At 52.2% G+C, this 16,888-nt stretch overlaps 1 protein-coding gene across 3 annotated transcripts in view; it reads right to left on the bottom strand.

Moving 5' to 3' along the window:
- LOC126571793 (transcription factor Sp8-like) overlaps window positions 1–16,360 on the bottom strand; it is a 20,269-nt gene extending 3,909 nt beyond the window's left edge. Inside the window, exons 1-2 of one of the 3 annotated variants that reach the window (XM_050230615.1) lie at window positions 16,265–16,360; window positions 14,716–15,552 (exon numbers count right to left, since the gene is read on the bottom strand). In XM_050230615.1, the coding sequence (XP_050086572.1) occupies window positions 14,716–14,829 (114 nt within the window). In that variant the 5' untranslated portion in view covers window positions 14,830–15,552; window positions 16,265–16,360. Of the gene's footprint in view, window positions 1–14,715; window positions 15,553–15,907; window positions 15,960–16,152 lie in introns of those variants that run through there. The other 2 variants (XM_050230606.1, XM_050230626.1) reach the window with 2 other exon arrangements.
- Between the last annotated feature and the right edge of the window lie 528 nt (window positions 16,361–16,888).

Here is a 16,888-nt window from a genome sequence, read left to right as displayed (position 1 = left end):
ATGGAAGAGGAGCACGCGCCACTGGACGCTGTACACTGGAAGCGGATCGACTCGCCGACCGAACAACAAATGCCTTCTGACACCACTCCATGGCAGGGGGTGGTTTTTTTTTTTTTTTGGGAAAGAGGCACCACATGGAGTCGACCGTCGCACAGTTGATATCGGTTGATCCATCCATTTGAGCTTGAAATTTGCTTTGAATCTCAGAATTTCCTCGCAAACACCTTCAGTTTGTTTATTTCGGAAGTATCTGGCACAAATAACGCCAAGAAATCCCGCTGGAAAATAAACGCGAAAATACAGCAAATAGGCGAAAAATTCTGGAAAACCCATATTACAGAAAAACCATCGAAAAATCGGTAAAAGGGAAACCCGGGGAGGGGGGAGGGGGATAATTGCAACTGGTTTTATATTCTAGAGACCTTACGCTTTCAAATGCTATCTGAATTTTTGCGCGGGCATTGCACAACGCTTTTTAAAAAACTGAAGTTGAATTTGGCACTTTTTTGCATGTGTTTTTGCAAAGGTTCGTTTTCGATTAAAAAAAAAAACTGTGATTATTTTTCAACTTCAAACCACAAAGAGGGCTGCAAAATATTCCACTAGCTTCGTAGATGTTCGTGCATACCCAAGAACAAGCGGTTTACTTGACTGTAACTATTTGTTTTTTATAACAATGGCGCGGCGCACTTATATTTCAGCTGTGTTATATCCTTCCACTTCACAGCTGAAAAATGAAAACGTAGCAGGGATGCTGTGTAATCATTGTATGAGTTCTCTATGAGAGTGCTGCCATGTGTGGAACATTTCAAAAATTGTCAGCAACGCAAAAACACACACAAAACAAAACAAAAAAATGTTCGAGGGTTTTGACCACATTTTGGGGGCGCAAATAGCCCTCTGTGGCGTCGGTCGATTGAAGTGACCGCGCTTCGCGGTTCGCGCTTTGGGGGCCGCGGAAATCTCATTCCACAACCCCTCTGCTGCAATCCCTCACTGGTGGTGGTCGTGTGTCCATTTACGACCCATAATTTGGGTTTTTTTTTTGTTCGGTCAACTCAAACAAACCAATAAAACTGGTGTGCCGGTTTTGCGGGGTTTAGCGGGTTTGCGACTGCGTCGAACCCGGCCGATTGTCCGGCCCAGCCCGCCGACAATGTTGGCAAGCGTTGGCTTAATTAGCCCCTCGACAATGTCCGTTTTCCTTGCCCTCTTTAGCTCAGCTCAGGCTCTCCAATATCAATTGCCTGGAGACTGGAGGCTACCCCCCCCCCCCCCCCCCCCCGGGGGAGGCGTCCAGTTTCCGGCTAATTGGACTGCACGGGCGGCACAGTATGCCACCTGAGCCACTGGACCAATTTACCCCTGTTGCCCGCCAGGGGTGGCCACAAGGGTGCGCACAAGATGGCGACGAACGGTCGCTCGCCCGCTGGGTTTCGAATTCTGGCGCGCACCGCGCGATTTTGTCACGGAAGACGATGGCGCTCGTCTTTTTCCCCCTTTTTTTTTCGTCTCCAACATGTGTGCCTGCTTCTCTCCCACTCTCTCTCCCACTCTCTCTCTCTCTCTCTCTCTGTCTTGCGAGGGGCACCTTTTGTTGGGCGCCATTTGATGCGCTCCGTTGGTGAACGGGCTGAGCTGGTTGACCTGCCAGCGGTCTCCCGGGGTTCGTTTCGCACGATTTTTGCACCACCACCACCTTCACCAATACGCGCACACGCGGATACCTGGCTCGAAACGCGTCTTGAGATGAGCGACGGCGAACGAACGCGGTGGAAACCGGAATCACTGGCAGTTTCGCGCGCAACCGTTCGAAGGAAGCCTCATCGTGACGCTCGTGGACCGGGCGGTTCACCGGAAGGGACACCGGGGGAGGTGATGAATGTGTTTCTAATGGCGCCCCGGTGCCCAGGGCCGCAGCCGACCACCTTCCAATTACCACGTATTTCTCTTGTTTTATTTTTGTTTTTTTTTTTGCAAACTATCTTGCCCCCCCCCCCCTTCTCGGGGCCCTTTCCTGAGGGCATCAGCGAGCAGCATCATAAACACCGGGGATGGGGATGGCCGAAGGGATGGTGGTAAGGCACGATGCTGACGATTATCTCGCCAACGACGAGCGGCACGCATTAGAACCCAGTGGTATATGGATCCGAATGCCAGGGGGGGATGGGGGGTGGTGGTAAGGGGGTGCGCTTGATGAAGCGCGATACACGGATGTCAAGGTTGCAGGCAAAGTGCACTGTGCACTGCACTGTCACAAGCGCAAAAGTGAAGGCAACGGCGAATAAAGCAAAAGGCCAAACGACCACAACGCACTACGCAGCCTAGCGGGCTCTCTGCTTCTCGCTCTCTCTCTCTCTCTCTCTCTCTCTCTCTCTCTCTCTCTCTCCCTCTCTCACAGTCGCTGCAAAAAAAAAAGTACTGTTTAAAAACTAAAAATTAAAAAGTACATTTACTAACTCAAACTCAATTGACATCAGCGAGAGAGGTATTCAAACGCTCTTGCTGCATTACACTTTTTAATTCAGTTTTTGATTCGTTTTAATTTTCGAAAAATATCGTTCACGGCTACAGTTAGTTACCATCAAACTTAGAAAAAAACTCGTAGAGCTATCTCTACGTTGGGAAAAGTATCTTCAATTCGGGTTTCTTTCATAATGTGATAAATTTGTAATATAGTGTGGGGTTCTTCACTTTTCAATTGAAACCGTTTTAGATATCCTGCCAAATGAAGACATTCTGCTTCTAATTCATTCTCATTTCGGTCTTCTTTGCCATTTTTACTTAACTCATCTGGATTTAATGCCTTTCAATGACAAAAGAACCCAACGCAGTTTTCGATTGACTGCCAGGGTGTCAATTTACGGGATGAATGTTACGTGCTTGCCAGCCAGTGCCATTTTGGTGGCATTATCATAGCTTTGCCCTCTACAACGTTCAATTAGAATACTATACCTAGCTAAATACTCGGATTTATGCTTAAAAATCTTTCAACAGGATCACGACCTTTAACATATCTGATTATAAATGTTTAATTCATTTACGTGAGATAAACCTGGCGTACGGTCAACGGTGATGGAAAAAATGCTTTGATAATTTAATTAATTAATTCTTTTTAAGATTTGGCGGTTTCAGCTCAATCGGTATCCTTATTTGGAAAGTATTTAAGACTAAGCCTCATGGGGATGAGCCACCCTCTAGGCTCATCCCGTAGGCCAACTCCACCGCGCTCCAACCCTGCTTTTAGGCTCGACACTTTGTCGGGCAATTAATCCAATTAACTGCGCGGTAGAGCGGTGCGCGGACCACATCACCCCCTAGCGGCTTGCAACCAGGGGGGGGGGGGGGGTGTTGGTGGAAGAGAATCTCGGTGGTTGAAACGGTTGATTGACGGTGTTGTGTTGCGCAGAGAGAGCGCGCGCGCGAGAGAGAGAGAGAGAACCCTTACTGTCCCCTTGTGAGGGAGCTCATCAATCAACCCCCTTCTTACCCTTTTGCTTTTTTTTCTTCTATCTTTCGATCCCCTCTCTCTCTCTCTCTGCGTGGACCGAATGGGCATGAGAGGCAGCAGATAATGACGCGACGGATAATACACGGCAGAAGAGGCGACCAGGCGGGATTTTCGCATTCCACAATTTTTGGGGGGGGGGAGGGCGCACCCTTGATGGCGATTTTGAAACAAAAACAGAACAGGGGATGAAGTTCAAGCATTCAAGCGCGGCTCGGGGCGCTCGATCTCGAAGATTGAAGTTTCTCGAATCCTTGCGTCCTGTGGCTGCCGCTGATTGATTCGTCAATCGGCACAACAGAAAAGGGCGAACGAGAGAGAGAGAGGGAGAGAAGAAGAAGGAGTACCCAACACTTAAACCCTTGCTCGTTGCCTACCAGCGCATTAATTGCTTCCTCGTTGGCCGCACTGCATCTAATAAACGAACTTACAAAATAAAATAGAGAGAGAGAACCTTGGAGTAGCATCGATCGAGCGTGCAAGCTCGCTGATCCGCGTCGTCACCGATTGGCGCCACATGCCAACATATACTAACCGGCGGCTGGCCGGTGAGTGATAATGTGCCCCCCCCCCCCCCCCCCGCACCCGGAACAGCCTGCTGACCTTGCTGAAGGGCTAAACCGTACCGCGCTGACCGCCTGACTCTCGCACACCAACACACCCACACAGCATGAAAACCGATATGTGATGATGATGATGATGATGATGGTGCGCTGCTCTGGTCTCTTTTTTTTTTGTTGTTTTTTTTTGTTTTTTTTTGGGGTGGGATTTTTATTTGAAAATCGTGCTTTTCGCCCAAAAAAACTTCCCTAAACTCGAAGATGTTTGTGTGCTCCAAACGGGGTCCACCATTCCCGTCCTGCCTTCCATCACGGGTGCGGTCGCGGCCGCGAAACCGCACGCTGGAAAACGCACGCCAGCAAGGAGCAGCACCGACAGACAGACAGACCGACCGACCGACCGACCGACAGACAGGCAAACAATCCGTGCCCCCCCCCCCCACACTTTAACAAAAAAAAAAAACAAAAACAGGCAAAAAGAGGGAAAGAAAAACCACCGCCCCCCCTCGGCATGATTGCCGGATTGGTGGTGGTGGTGTTCGGAACCGGCGCGCGAGATTTCCGAGAACTGCCCGTTGTGTGTCTTGTGTTTTTTTTTTTTGGGGAGGGGGGGGGCGCCCTTCGCGTCGCGGATTCGTGATGATGACCGTCAGCAAATGGCCCTGGGAGGGAGCGAGGGGGGGGCGGGAGGTGGGCGCTGGATGGAGGATGCTTGGCAGGACCTTCGCTTCGGTGTTGGGTGCTGGAGCGACCCACGGAGCGTCGGCGATCGCGTCTTTATCTCGAAGCTCGAAGCCTCCCTTTCGCGCTCTCTCTCTTTTTCTCTCTCTCTCTCTCTCTCTCTCTCTCTTTTTCGCTACATATGCTCTGGGGCAATTGACAGCAGAAGGACACGGCAGACTCGCGGTCAAGATCTGTTGCTGCTGCTGCTGCTGCTGCTGATCTGTCTAACTCCATCTCTACCCCGCAGTTTGAATGAAGAGGAGAAGGAGGAGGGTACGGAAGGAAGAGGAAGTCCAGTCCTTTTCATTCCCTTTCCCCCCCCCCCCCCTCCGCACATACAACACTATCTCATTGCCTCCTCTCCTTGCAAAAAAAAAAAGAAAAACAAACCAAAAACTCAAGGGAAGGTTTTTGGGGGGGTTGAATTTGATTTCCGTCCTCCCCGCCCCCCCAAACACACCCAAAGATACACGCGCACAGTCACATCATCCTGTTTTACCGCCAAATTAGCATCACTTGCCCCCCCCCCCCCCTTCCACCCTCCCACACACGCGCGAATCACGAATTACGATTTTTTGCAAATGCACAAAACAAAAGACTTGTGGCGCTAGCGCGACGAACGGTCGAAGCAAGTGTGGCGCGGGGAATTGTTGAATGGGCTTTGTTTTTTTTTTTTGTTTTTTTTTTTGGGGGGCGACACTCTCTCAACAAACTACTCAACGACGACCGCGACGACGATAGACGACTGAACCCCCAAAAAAAAAAAAAAAAAACGGTCGCACGCAACGAAGATCGAGCGGAAGAAGGTCCAGTCCGGTCCAGTCCGGTCCCTTTTGGCCGGTGGCGTTAGTTTACCGCCAATCAAATGGCGCCATAGCGGTGGGAGTAAGAGGCAAACAAGGGGAATAGGGGGCGCCACACAGAGAGAGAGAGAGAGAGAGAGAGAGAGAGAGAGAGAGAGAGAGCGAAGGGTTGAGTCTGATGTTTTCTGTTCCTCCACCGAAAGGGTCACGCGACAGTGCTGCTGCTGCTTTTGATGTATTTATTGACCTAGAATGCGTTGCCCGCGTTGCTGAAGGGGGTGATGCGATGCGGGGGTGCCAGAGTGTGAAAGAAAAAAAAAAAAAAGGGGTAAAGGAGCAGAGGGATGGATGGCGGAGCGAGCTGGCCGCGAATGGATGGCTCGATCGATGGCTTAATGGATTTTCCGCTTTTCCGACCTCCGCCCGGTCCCCTGCGCCGGTGGTGCGCCACCACCATTTACTAGCACCAGCACACCACCCCGGGCATCCCCTATCATCCCTTAAATATTCTATTCCCCCGACCACCGGGAAATGTTTCCTTTGGCGCGATGACGATGACTTGCAGAGCGTCGGTGTCTGACCATCGGACAGTAGCCAGAGAGATGGAGAGAGAGAGAGAGAGAGAGAGAGAGAGAGAGCGCCACTCATCTTTTCCTAGGCGGCACCACCCCAAAATGCGGCATTAATGTTTTATTTGTTTTAACATATTCCACTGTCCTTCACGATCGATGATGATGATGGTGCGATCGATCAGCCCGGTGTGCCCGAAAGTGACTGCGTTTCGGACCGTTTAAATGGCGCAAAGCGGAGTGAACCCCCCATCCATCCCCCTCCCCGACGCAAAAGAGGTTAAGGTTAAAGGGCTACCGGCCGATTGGAGGAGAGGCCCCTGGCCACCACCGCCTCGAAAAAAAAAAAAGGCTTTTACGGCCGGTTCTATCTATCTGTATCGGACTTTTGCCGAATCACACTCCCCCCCCCCCCTCCCGGGCGCACTATTACTTAAAACATTCACTATATTAACGGTGCACCACAATTATGTTGTCCGCGTTGATCGAACACGCTGGTGGGGGAGGGCTCTAGGTCTCTAGAGAGTCCTAGAGACGCTCCCCGGGAGCGAGGGAAGTGGTGGTAGATCCGTAAAGGAAGCGAACGGGGGTCCGGATAATGAGGCCACGGACCTCCACGGGCACGCTACACTTTGTAGTGCCTAATCTGCCCCACTAGACGTGCGTGCGTGCGTGCGTGCGTGCGTGCTGGCTCGATGCAACAATGTCCGGGAGCACTAATGGTGCACCCAGTCCCCAGCCCGGTGGGTGAAGGAAGTGCCAGACCAAGGCGTACCAGGAGGCCCCAATCAAGGGGCCAAACAGACAGACAGGGAAAACACAAAACAATTCCCGGGACGACACCTAAACCTCAACATTGTACCCGCAATCAGTGCAGTAAAAGAGGGGGGGGAGGCCTGGAGCCCCCCCCCCCCCCTCCCCCCATTACCGACAGGCAGCACGGCGCACGATGCGGATGCGTCAAAATGCGTCAATTTCCTGCGGTCCCCGGATGGCGATCGGACGTGCGTGACGCCCTTCATGCCCTCCGGCGACTAGCGGGGGGAGAGAGAGAGAGAGAGAGAGAGACCCCCCCCGGGACTAATGACTGCACGAGAACGAGGACCCCGTTCGTTGCTCTTCCTCTTCTTCTACTTCGCTTCCTTCGCCGCCTGGCAGGTCCTGGGGACTGCTTGCTGCTGCTGCTGCTCATTACTCTCGTGATGCTGGAGGCTGACTGGCTGGCAGTAAACATTGTAGCAGCAGCATCAGCAGAATCAGTGTCCAGTGTGGCTGGCATATCGCGTGCGCTAGCAATCCCGATAATGGCGAGCACCTTTCCCCCGTGTCAGTCCTTCTGCCAAGCCACCTTCACCTTCACGCGGGACCCTTTTTAATTAGGGAGGCACAGGGTGAAGGCCAAAAAAAGGGGGGGTGGTTGGGTTGGCAATCAGGGATCGGTGCGCTAATGGTGCGGCTGCCGGTTGCACCCGGATTTTCTGGCCTCGATCTACGATCTCCCTCTGTTTTCTTCTCTCTCTCTCTCTCTCTCTCTCTCTCTCTCTCTCTCTCTCTCTGTCTCTCTCTCCCCCGTTGTAGCTGTTGCGGTTTGTGATAAGCACCATTAAAAAAAAAAAAAAACCAAATCACAAACACAAAAGTGTGAGAACGAGTGCACACACGTAAGCACACAGCCAGGCCAGTGCCAGCCAAAAACCCGGCACCCCTCGCGACACGCGTCTTGCCGGGTATGATAAATGGGCGACATAAAAGAGCAATCCAGCGCAACACGAGCGGTCGCGCTACACGGGACAAATAAACAAACAAAAGGTGCTACTGCTGCTGCTGCTGCTGCTGCTAAACAAACAGTGACACTAACACACGGTGCTGGCGTGGTGTGAAGGGTGCTAAATGCATATCCTCATCCAACACTTCCGCGGCAAAATGGCAAAAATGATGCACGTCAACACCAGGAGCGGTAGCAGCAGCAGCAGGCCACAGCAGTAGGCCACAGCAGGAGCGCGGCCAGGTTTTTTTTTTTTTTGTAGGCCACACGTTACGTGTGGCTGTGCGACCGCCCATGGGGAGCTGAAGGGCGCCCAAAAGCCAGCACCAGCAGCAGTAGCACCGAATGGAAGCTACCACACAGCGCAGCGGGGTGCACTTGGCATTCGGCAGCGAAGGATCGTACCGGTCTGCCAGCCAGTACCTCCCCTGCTGCGTTCGCCACCACGCGCCGTTACAACAGTTTGCAACAGTTGTTCGTTCAGCAGCAGCAGCAGCAGCAGCAGCAGCATCAAGTGACCAACGAAGCAGCATCCCCCAACCGGGCAGCAACAACCCCCTGTTGGCTTGAAAGGGGAAGAAGGGGAACCCGCGGGAGGTCAGCGAGCCAATCCGTGCCGTGGCCATGGCCATGGCATGAGGCCACTAATCGAATCAATCACGAGGCGCACTGCGTGGTGGCCTGCCTGCTGTTTCTCGGGATCACCGGGGGATGACACTCACCGGGGGATGAAGTGTTTAGAATGTGTAGCAAAACCGCGGTGACAGAGGATGGGCTCAAAACTGATAGCTAGAGAGGGGTTGTATGACGTCGGTGATGGCATACCGTGCAATTCTTCTTAACGGGGGGCTTCGGTATTTAATTTTTGCTTTGTGACACATGCTTTTAGCATTTTTTCCCTGAAAGCTACTCCTTTCAAGGGTATTGTGTAAAAGTTTTGGATCAATCGAGGAAAAACTGACAAAGATAGAGAGATTTTTGTAAAAAACGCACCTCATGCAACATGCATTTTCTAAGTCCGGTGCCCATCCAGTACCGTAAAAACTACTAGGCCGATCGATTTGAAATTTTTAACACATAATCTGTACACTTGCTGCCAGGCAGCCCCGTCGAGATATCATGAAAATTGTTGATACTTTTTTTAAAACAAATCTGTAAAGTTCGTTTTTTGTGGCAGAATCGCAAAAGGCATCACTTTTTCCACTTCAAACCGCTGCCAAAAAGGCGAAAAATAGGAAATTCAACAAAAACTCTCCGGGACTACCTAGATAAACTTATCATCTTTCTAACGAATATCGATTTGTATTATTCTGATCACCCATCACGGAGCTACGATAGGCACCGGGAAAAAGTACCTTTTCGACGACACGGCTACCAACCATTGGATGCCATGGATTCATTTTTCAATCAATGTTGCTCAAAACACTGCCAAATATTCTTCAAAACTTGCAGTTTAATATGCCATTTATTTGATAAAATAATGTTGAATGGCTACGTCACAAAAAATCGTCAAAAACGGACCTTTTTTTTAGCCCGACAATACCGCTCTCGTCATCTTTTGCAACGCGAGCGAAGCGCGAGCGATTGTGCGGATCAGGCACCACTCTTGCCACCCGATCCGTGCCTGGCCACCCTGTCGCCCAGCTTGTCGCCAGTTTGCCGGGTGGCCCTTTCATCCGTTATCACCCACTTTCCGGACGGGACTGGGACCGGTGGCCCTGCAGCACCCCCCTCCCTGTTCCACGCACCCCCTGTTTGTAGTCACTTCCTGCCATCCACTCGCTCGCTGCGTGAGGTGTGAGGAAAGGAAAATTGGAAATGCAAATGCACCCAAAGACCCCCCCCCCCCCCGGCGTCCTACACCGTTAGGGGAGGGTGGTTGGGGGTTCGAGGGTTTGTGGAGAGTACGTGGTGCACTGGCGCGCACTGGAGGGCGATCGCGATCGCAATCTCACTCGATACACTCGATCTCACCGGGCGACACCGGGCGGGTGATGCGAAACTCCTCGGTTTCTCCTCGGTGGCCTTGGGGAGGGGATGCCGGTACACAACACCACCACCACAAGGGATTCGGTTCGGATCGGATCGGATCGGATGGATTAATAATAAATCGTGAATAATTTATAATTAATGGCCGCGTGGTGCTCGGAGGTGATCGCTCGAGCACGACCACAGCCCGCTCGCTCGCTCGCTCGCTCGTGGTGCAAAATGCGTGGGGTTGAAGGAGGGGGGGGGGGGGATGAAGAGAGCGAGACGTGGCAAAAGGGCAACTGCACTTGCACGCCGAGCTTGATTTGAATTTTATTCAAATTCCTCCCTTCCCGGGGGAGGGGGTGGGGGGACGACGACAACGTCGATGGCTGGCCTCTTGATCTCTCTATCGCGCCCTCTCTCTCCCTCTCTCTCTCTCCATCCATCTCAAACTGTTTTGTTGTCGCTGTCTTGGCCCTCCAGTGGACCTCCTCCGGTGGTCTCACCGTACGCACCGGCGCACCAAGGAGCACCCAGGCACCACAGCCCCTCAGCAAGGACACTCCACGGAAACGGATCTTCCAATAAACGCACACATGCACACATGCACACACACTCGTAAACGGCCTAACGGTCGCTGCGCACATTCACATCCATTAATCACCGAACCACCGAACGGTGAGATCGGACGGAACGAATCGGAACGCAGACCCCCGGAGATTTTCCCGGTCCCAATTTCACGACACGCACTCGAAACTGCGAATGCGTCCCTATAATTGGGCGTAGCGAACGGTTTTGGAACTCGAGAGGGCCCGATTTTCCGCTCGATTTTCCATACCCCATTCACCAACATTCAGCCCCTCGTCGCCTTTTCCCAATTTCCTTCTTCTTCTTGATCCTTGTGGACGCCATGCGCTTTGTCACCACCAGCACCAGGAAACACCTTTGGCAACATCGAAACCATTAAAGGACAATCAATCCTGCGAGCAATGCGGTCATGCGGCCTCTTCTGTCTTTTAGGGCTCTCTCTCTCTCTCTCTCTCTCTCTCTCTCTTTTTCTGTCTCTCAACTGAAAACAAACGAACGGTTCATGGTTCTAGCTTCCAGAGCGATCCAAACAATTTTTGTTTGTTTGTAAAGTAGTCTCTCTATCTTTTTTTTTTTTAATTTTATTTCGAGGTTAGTGACATTAACTGCTGCTGCTGCTGCTGCTGGGTCCACTGGGAAGTGAATATGTGTGCACCTAATTAAGGGTGCCGATCCAAGCCCGAATCCCCCCCCCCCCCCCCAAAAAAAAAGAAAAGGGTTCCAGTGCAGAGCGAAAAAAAGCGAAGAGAAGAAGATGGAAAAAAGAGGATGATGTGTTTAAAAATAACGCCACACGATCCTCCGCCGAATCCTAGCCCTCTAGACACCTCTAGATCCATCGAGGGTACTTTATATTTTTATTACCAACAGCTCCTGTTTAACGACCATTCCACCCAAGCGCGCCGGCAACACGTTAATAAGCGTTTTAACGATTTTGGGACTCGATCGGCCGGGCAAGGGTTGCGGGACCCCCCCCCCCCCCCAAAACGGTGCTTGCGCTGTGTGGTGGAGGCCAAGGGAGACGCGATCGCGATCGATCGATCCTTCCAGATCCAGCGGCAGGAACGTCTCGCTCGGCTTTATTAACCTCGCTATGGTGATTCGAATTGTGGTTTAGCGCACCTCCCCCCCCCCCCCCGCCCGTGATCCCCATCCCCCTTCCCACCGGTGTTCTGGATGGTTCTGGGGCTGCTGCTGCTGGAGTCCAGCGGATTGATGCATTATTGATGTCTGCTTTGCAATGGAAAGTGCGTAGACGATGGCCAGCCAGCCAGCAGCCGACGGAGCGTAGAGAGAGAGAGAGAGAGAGAGACGGGAGTGGATGGGGAGTAGTTTTGAACATATTTATTGTAATTTCAAATGCACCTCACCGCGGAATGGGTCCCGTGGACGGCAAACGTGAGGCCGTCACCTCGTGGGTCGCTTCGGTTGTTTGTTTGTTCTTTGCCAGCCAGCCAGCCAGACAATAAAAAAAACGCAGAAAGAAAGATCCAGAGTCTCACCGTCGATCCCGTCGTCGGCGCAAATTCAAATCGCACTGTCCCCCCGTAAAATAGCAGCCGTCGCAAAACAAAAAAACGGGATCGAAACGAGTCGATCCTCTGACCTCCTGACGTCTGGAGTGGAGAGCGCAGCGGAGCAAAGAAAAGAAAAACAAACAAATAAAACCAAACAAAACAGCAAAAGCAAAACAAAACAAACAAGCACCAAAAATAAATGGGTGTCGGTTCGGGGTGTCTTGTTAGCGCAATTTGTCAACCAGCCGGGGACCGGAGTGCATTCCCAAAATAGTTAGTCGCTGGATGCCGGTGCCGGTGCCCACCGGCGGGTGCGGCGGGTGCTGCGAAATGCCGTCGGCATCGCCACGCACCGCCGCATACCATCGGGGAGGTGCTCCGATGCACACCATTAGCGACGCAGTTGTTTCGCTGCGTCTTGTTGAGCAGTAGCTAGAGAGCATGGTTGCTCGTGCTGCAGATGACGTCACACGGTAAGCGCATCCGGGCTTAGACGAGAGCCCATTGAAGGGGAGAAGCGAGTTTCGGTACTACTCTGGCCAAACAGAAGGATCATTTTTGACGGTTTTTTTTTTTGTTGTGACGCAACCATTCAGCTTTGATTTTTCATGTGCATGGCATACGGAACTGCAACTGTTGAAGGAATATTTGGTTCTATTTTTGGGGAAGATTCATTATCAAACTCCATCGATGGCATTAAATTTAGGGAGTCGTGTCTTCGAAGAGATACTTTTGCCGGCCGCTAACCATCGTAGCGTCGCGGTGGCTCATCAGAAAAGTACAAAAACGATACTCGTTGGAAAGTTTACAAGTTTACCGTGGTAACCCCGTCGAGTTTGTGTTGAATTTCCTGTTTTTCGATCTTTGGCAGATTTTTAAAATTTGTAAAAGTGACGCTTATTGTCATTTTGCCTTAAAACACAATTTTTGGCGATTTGATTAAAAAAAAAAAAAGTATCAACAATTTAAACAAAATCTCAACGAGGCTACCTGGCAAAGGGTGTAAAGATAATGTGTTAAAAATTGCAAATCGATCGGCCCAGTAGTTCTTACGGTACCGTCTTTGAAATCCGTTGGTTGTTGGGCCTTGTATAAAACGCGGATTTGAAAAAAAATCCATAACTCGGTCAGTTTTGCTTCGACTGATCCAAAACTTTTACACAATGTTCTGGATGCAAGGATCAGCATTCAGGGAAAAATGTTAAAAACATCTGTGTGTCACAAACACAAAATTAAATACCAAAGGCATAAGGGGAATTTGCAAAACCGTGAAACCCGTCACCAAATGAACACTTTCCCGCCTCAAAAGGCGTCACACAAAGAGAGCGCAGGTGAGGTAGAGAGTGAGAGAGAGAGAGAGAGACAGGGAGAGAGAGTGAGGTGGAGGTGTTTTTCTTCTGTTATTTTTTTTTTGTTGTTTTGCTCTTTTTTTCTCACAACGTTTTCCAGCAAAAGCCGCAGCTAATCCTCCAATGGTGGTGGTGCTGCTGCTGCTGCCTTTGATTCTCAAGGACTAAAAGGACAACGAGTGCGTGCACGCTGTGTGTGTGTGTGGATGATCTCGTTAGCTTTTCGGTCGGGGGTACCCGGCAAAAAGGGCCCTCTTAACCTCACTTAAGCCCTAAATTGCACCAGCCACGTCCCCGGGTGGTTGTCGGATACTCGGATTCAAGAGAATGCGAGAGAGAGGGAGAGATTAGCAAAGCTCTTGACAGGGGCGAAGGAATCTACCGAAGGGGGAAGCGGATTAGGCCGCCCCCCGGGGGGGGGTGTCCCCGAGTAAAGCAGTGCCCTAATCCCCCGCAGTGGCCCCGACCAGGGTGCCGAACGGTCGAACAACAGCAACAGCAAACAGCGACCGCGCAGCGAGTCACGCAAGAAACCCTGGCCAGGGCCGAACAACGAGCAACAAACACAACATCGAAACACCATAAAAAGAACACACAAAAAGGGAAGAGAAAGAGAAAAGGTGAGAGAGAGAGAGAGAGAGAAGAAATGGGGCAGTAAAGGGAGAAAGGAAAACATTAAGGATCATCGTTAAGCTGCCCCGGCACGACAAAACCGGGAACAATTAGGTCAACGAGCTGCGAAAATGAGCTCCTTTTTAAGGGGTACGCTCTCTCACTCTCGCTATCTCCCGGTCTGTGCCTGCTGCTGCTGCTGCTGCTGCTTTGGCGATGTCCTTTTTGGCATCCCCGATGTCGATCCCCCGCTGTGATACGTAGCGAAGGCAACGTTCGACAACGGCGATCGGCAGCACAACGCGCGGGTTTTAAAGGACGCGAGAGCCGCAACGGCGCAGCGAAAGGAACAAGCAGGACTTCACTTCAGCAAGAAGCGAACTCTCTCTCTCTCTCTCTCTCTCTCTGTCTCTCGATGGAACGAGACATAAATAACTCAAACCCAGTGCTGCTGGTGCCCTTCTTGCGGGGGGGGGGGGGACTCTAACCCCACGAAAAAGCGTTGATGATGATGATGAGGATAATGGCACGTCGCTTAGTTGAAGATGGTGTCGGTGCGATAGTGTCAACAATAACAACAACGACAACATTGGACTAATAATGGACCTTCCCATTAGCAGCTAGCCCACTAGCTCATTAGAACGCGGCACGAATCGCGGGTGTTGAGCGACGAGATGAGCCTGCGCCTGTGATCTACCGTCCGAAATTCGTCCCGAATTCGAAAGGGCCGCGCCGGGTACCACCACTTACCGTGGGCTTCTGCGACATGTGCGTGGTGATGTTGGTGATGTTCATGCCCATCGCCGGCAGCTGGGCACCGTAGAACTGTGCACCGGCGGCGGACGGGCTCATGTCGGTCAGCATGCTGAAGACGGGATCGAATCCGGCCGGTCCCCTCGGATGGTCCGTCGTGTCGGCTGGGCGGCTGGCCGGGGTGGGCCAGAAAGCAGGCGGTCGGCGGAAAGCGGTGGTGGTGACGGCGGACGGTCGCTCGGAAGGGTTTTTGATTGGGCAGGCTAGAGGGTGAGGGTGGCGCGCTCGTTCGCTTGCGGCCTTGGTTTGGATTTGATTGATGGCACCCCCTCTCTCTCTCTCTCTCTCTCTCTCTCTCTCTCTCTCTGTCACGTACACGCACAAACAATCCGCGCACACATACACACACGCACACAGAGACACGGACGCACGCACGTTAGGTCACGCTCGGTCACGGAATGGAACGCGTCGGCGCAACGCACGCACGCACTCTCACCCGACGGTGTCGCGTGCCTGCCTCTTCTTCTTCTTCTTCTTCTTCTTCTTCTTCTTCTTCTGGTCCTGCTCTATATCTCTCTCTCTCTCTGGACGAACGGGCCCCCGCCGAAGCTACACACTGCACTGCGTACACACACTGATGGCACAACTGCGTGGCGTGGCTCGGCACTCCTAGCTCATCCCGTGGCCACTCATTGTCCTATGGAGTGGATTATTGTCGGTTTCGGTGGCCCTTCCCGTTGTGGTCGTTCGAATACGATCGCTAGCTGCGCGAGCGCGCTGGTTTGCCACTGTTTTGTCGTTGTTGTTTCTGCTGCTGCTGCTGCTGCTAAGATGCTGCGAATTGGTAAGACACAAAAAGGGTACATTAGAGATCATTTGTGGGTGTGTTTTTGTGTAATGTGTAATGGCGGCGGGAGACTTCGGGAGCGATCGGGAGATTCGAGGGAGGATTGATTGTTGTGGGGCCACAGCACAGAGTGTTCCCACGCGTTCCCCATTCTTTCTCTCTCTCTCTCTCTCTTCCCGGAAGAATGAAGAAGAAGCTGGCTCTTTAATCGAAACGTCTGATCGCCGGCATCGCCTTGTTTACTACGCAAAAAGCACCGGCACGCAGAGAGAGAGAGAGAGAGAGAGAGCAAAGTGTCCTGGGGATCAGATCGCGCATCCCCTAAGCATTCTACGCACGCACGCAAGCACGCAATGACAGAAAATGGCTTCAGCTTCGATTTGCAAAACAAGACGGTGAACGCAAACGGGCGCTGGCGCGCTGTTGTTGCCCTCAAAGTCAAACACAAGTCACTACTAGGTACGCAACCGAAAACGACGAGGCAAACGGACGCACAATGCGCACACACTCGAATCACGCACGCACACACCACACCACACCACAACACAACAACAAAAAGGCGCAGAAGGAAAACAGATAAGGCGAACCGAAGTAAACCGTGGAGGGCGAGAGTTGCTGCTGCTGCTGCTGCTGCTTGCAAACCAGCAAAGGGGCCAGGGATTGTTTGCTGTGCCCTGCAGTGAGCAGAGTGAGTGGTACCGTCCCCGGGGTGGCTCCTCGGCTGTTCGACTGCGTCGGTTACGGTATCCGCGGTACTACTGTGGCCGCTGCTACCGCTGGCACGCTGGCATCTCGTGGCTCCCGATGTCGTGAAGGGTCGTCGTCGTCGTCGGGTTAGCGTTCGTGTGCTGCTGATGCTGCTGATGCTACTGATGCTACCTTCTCCTCCCCCCCACCGTGCCCCCGCGGGCCCGGGACACTGTGTGTGAGCGAGAGCGCACCCGGGCCACGAACCAATCGCAAACACAATCACCCCGAACGCCGCCTCCCACTGAATCCTGGAGACCACGCCCGCCGCATGGCGGCTTCGGTTTCTCGGAAATCATTAAAACCGAACCGAACGCGTCGGGCGTGTGTAAAGAAGAAGAAGAAGAAAAAAACAACAACAACAACGAGCTGGCAACGAGCTGGCCCACCGCCGCACTTGGGGTTTTTTTTTCGGGGGGGGGGGGGGGGGGGAGGCAAAGGGTTCAGCATTTCATCCCCCCCATCCCGGCAGGATCGGTCGGCCGGTCGGCACCACATTTCGATGCCGCACATTTCGGGCAAATCGGGTGCCCTTTTTTTTTTGTTTTTTTTTTGGTTTTGTTTTCAGTGTTTCTT

Source organism: Anopheles aquasalis, chromosome X, assembly GCF_943734665.1.
Source record: "Anopheles aquasalis chromosome X, idAnoAquaMG_Q_19, whole genome shotgun sequence".
In the NCBI taxonomy this organism is placed as follows: domain Eukaryota; kingdom Metazoa; phylum Arthropoda; class Insecta; order Diptera; family Culicidae; genus Anopheles; species Anopheles aquasalis.
Note: the sequence above shows the minus strand (reverse complement) of the source record. Positions and strands in the feature narration are given on the sequence as shown.